Below are 1,824 nucleotides of genomic sequence, written 5' to 3' on the forward strand. Positions count from 1 at the left end.
ATTTTTTTACTTATTTTCTGATGTTTGATTAGGCACATTATGGGAGACGATATGAGTAAGGGCGGGGAGGATGATAAGTCTGGGTCTAGTGGCCAGGGTGGCGGTCGGAGGTTGGCCACGGGATAGGGGAGGGGGGTTGGAGGTGGGGGTGGAGGTGGAGGTGAGAAATGTTGAAAGAGTTTGGAAAATATTTTTCCTCCTTTTGGCAGGGAAGTCATTTTCCTCCGATAGAAGATATATGAGTTCATAAGGAAAATATTTAAGCCAACTAAATATGAGAAAAACACATGTTTGGCCATATTTGCCTATATTTTCGCAAAAACCTAAATCCCAAATCCCAAAACCAGCTATCACTATTATATTTTTCAAAAATTGCCCCAAAATTTTGTATTTTATAAAAGAGCCCACCATTTATTATTTTGTAACAATGTTGCTTCGTCTTCTGGGTCATCTGATAGTGTATCATGTAGTTCATTATAAAAATGATAATTTTGTACCAAATTTATTTATGTTCAGTACTATGGTTTGCGATAATATAATGAATGTTATTGATAATGGTACTGTTGGGTATTTATGATAGTTTTTAGAACTTGTGGGTATAAGTCATATTTCATGTTTTTTCAAAATAAATTTGGAAAATATATTTTGAAAACTGATGTCCAAATACACATTTTCATCTTCAAATTTGGGAATCTATGGTCAAACGCTAGCTAAATTTTAGGAAAAAAATTCCTTCGTACCAAACACACCCTAAGAAATCTACTACTCCATATACTATCTTTATTACAAAGGTACATTTTGGAGCATCAGACTGCCCCCCTGTTCGTGTCCACTCCTTCCCTAAATGGGAAAATCTATTAGATCAGAGAGAGGAAAGACTTCTTGCTTAAATTAATTCTTTTATTAACAATATTCGTTAGTATTCCCAATACCAAATAAATGATAGTATGATATTAAGCGACCCTTCTGAAATCTGCAGGTTACAGAAATGGAAAATTTTCAGACTAAACTATGATAAATAGATAGATACATGACAATAAATCACAGCTAACTCGAGTCACAATTATTAGACTCTGCTTGAAAAATGACAAGGGGAAAAAACAAAGCAAATCCCAGTTGAAAAGAGATCTAGGCGGATTATCATTTTAATTTTTTAAAAAATAAAATCTGAAGCTAAGATTATAACTGAAAGATTGGTATCATATCTAACAGCAAAAGAATGTGAAAATAGTTATTTTAATAACAGAACTAACTATGAGTTGACAAAACATAAGAAAAATAATTTAGTTTTTTTCATTCCCCAAACAATTATGTGATGTGAAATTCATTACTTAAAACTGCAAATAATACTTACAGACGTGGGTCTACAAATCTTGGGTCAACGAACGCTTATTTTCCCTTCACACCACCCTCTTTTGTTTGTTTCTGGCTTCATTTTTCCATTAATTATTTAATTAATATTATATTGATAATGTATTCATGGAGAGAATTTTCTGTTAGACTTAAGCTAATAATCATGTATGTCAACTTCCATTCAACTCTTCCTTATCATTAGCAGATGGTTCTTTCTCTTACACTGTCTCATTACTTCTGTTAATCAATGGAAATTTATTCAGAATTTTTGGTTTTAATCATCTGCACTATATTTTTTCTTGTTTTCATCAAATACAACAAGGGAAAATCTAAAAAAGGAAATGCAAAGTTCCCTCCAGGTAGAAGAGGCTGGCCAATTATTGGTGACAGCTTTAACTGGTACAATGCTGTTGCCAGTTCTCATCCCCCTTGTTTTGTTGAAAAACAAGTTCAAAAGTAAGACATAACCCT

The 1,824-nt window shown here is 32.9% G+C and overlaps 1 protein-coding gene across 1 annotated transcript in view; it reads left to right on the plus strand.

The window, feature by feature from the left end:
* The first annotated feature begins 1,375 nt into the window (after positions 1–1,375).
* LOC109216103 (abietadienol/abietadienal oxidase) overlaps positions 1,376–1,824 on the plus strand; it is a 5,787-nt gene continuing 5,338 nt past the window's right edge. The window contains exon 1 of the mRNA XM_019380234.1: positions 1,376–1,809. Coding sequence (XP_019235779.1) covers positions 1,601–1,809 — 209 coding nt within the window. The 5' untranslated portion in view covers positions 1,376–1,600. The remainder of the gene's footprint in view (positions 1,810–1,824) is intronic.

This window comes from Nicotiana attenuata, unplaced genomic scaffold (assembly GCF_001879085.1).
Source record: "Nicotiana attenuata strain UT unplaced genomic scaffold, NIATTr2, whole genome shotgun sequence".
NCBI lineage: Eukaryota > Viridiplantae > Streptophyta > Magnoliopsida > Solanales > Solanaceae > Nicotiana > Nicotiana attenuata.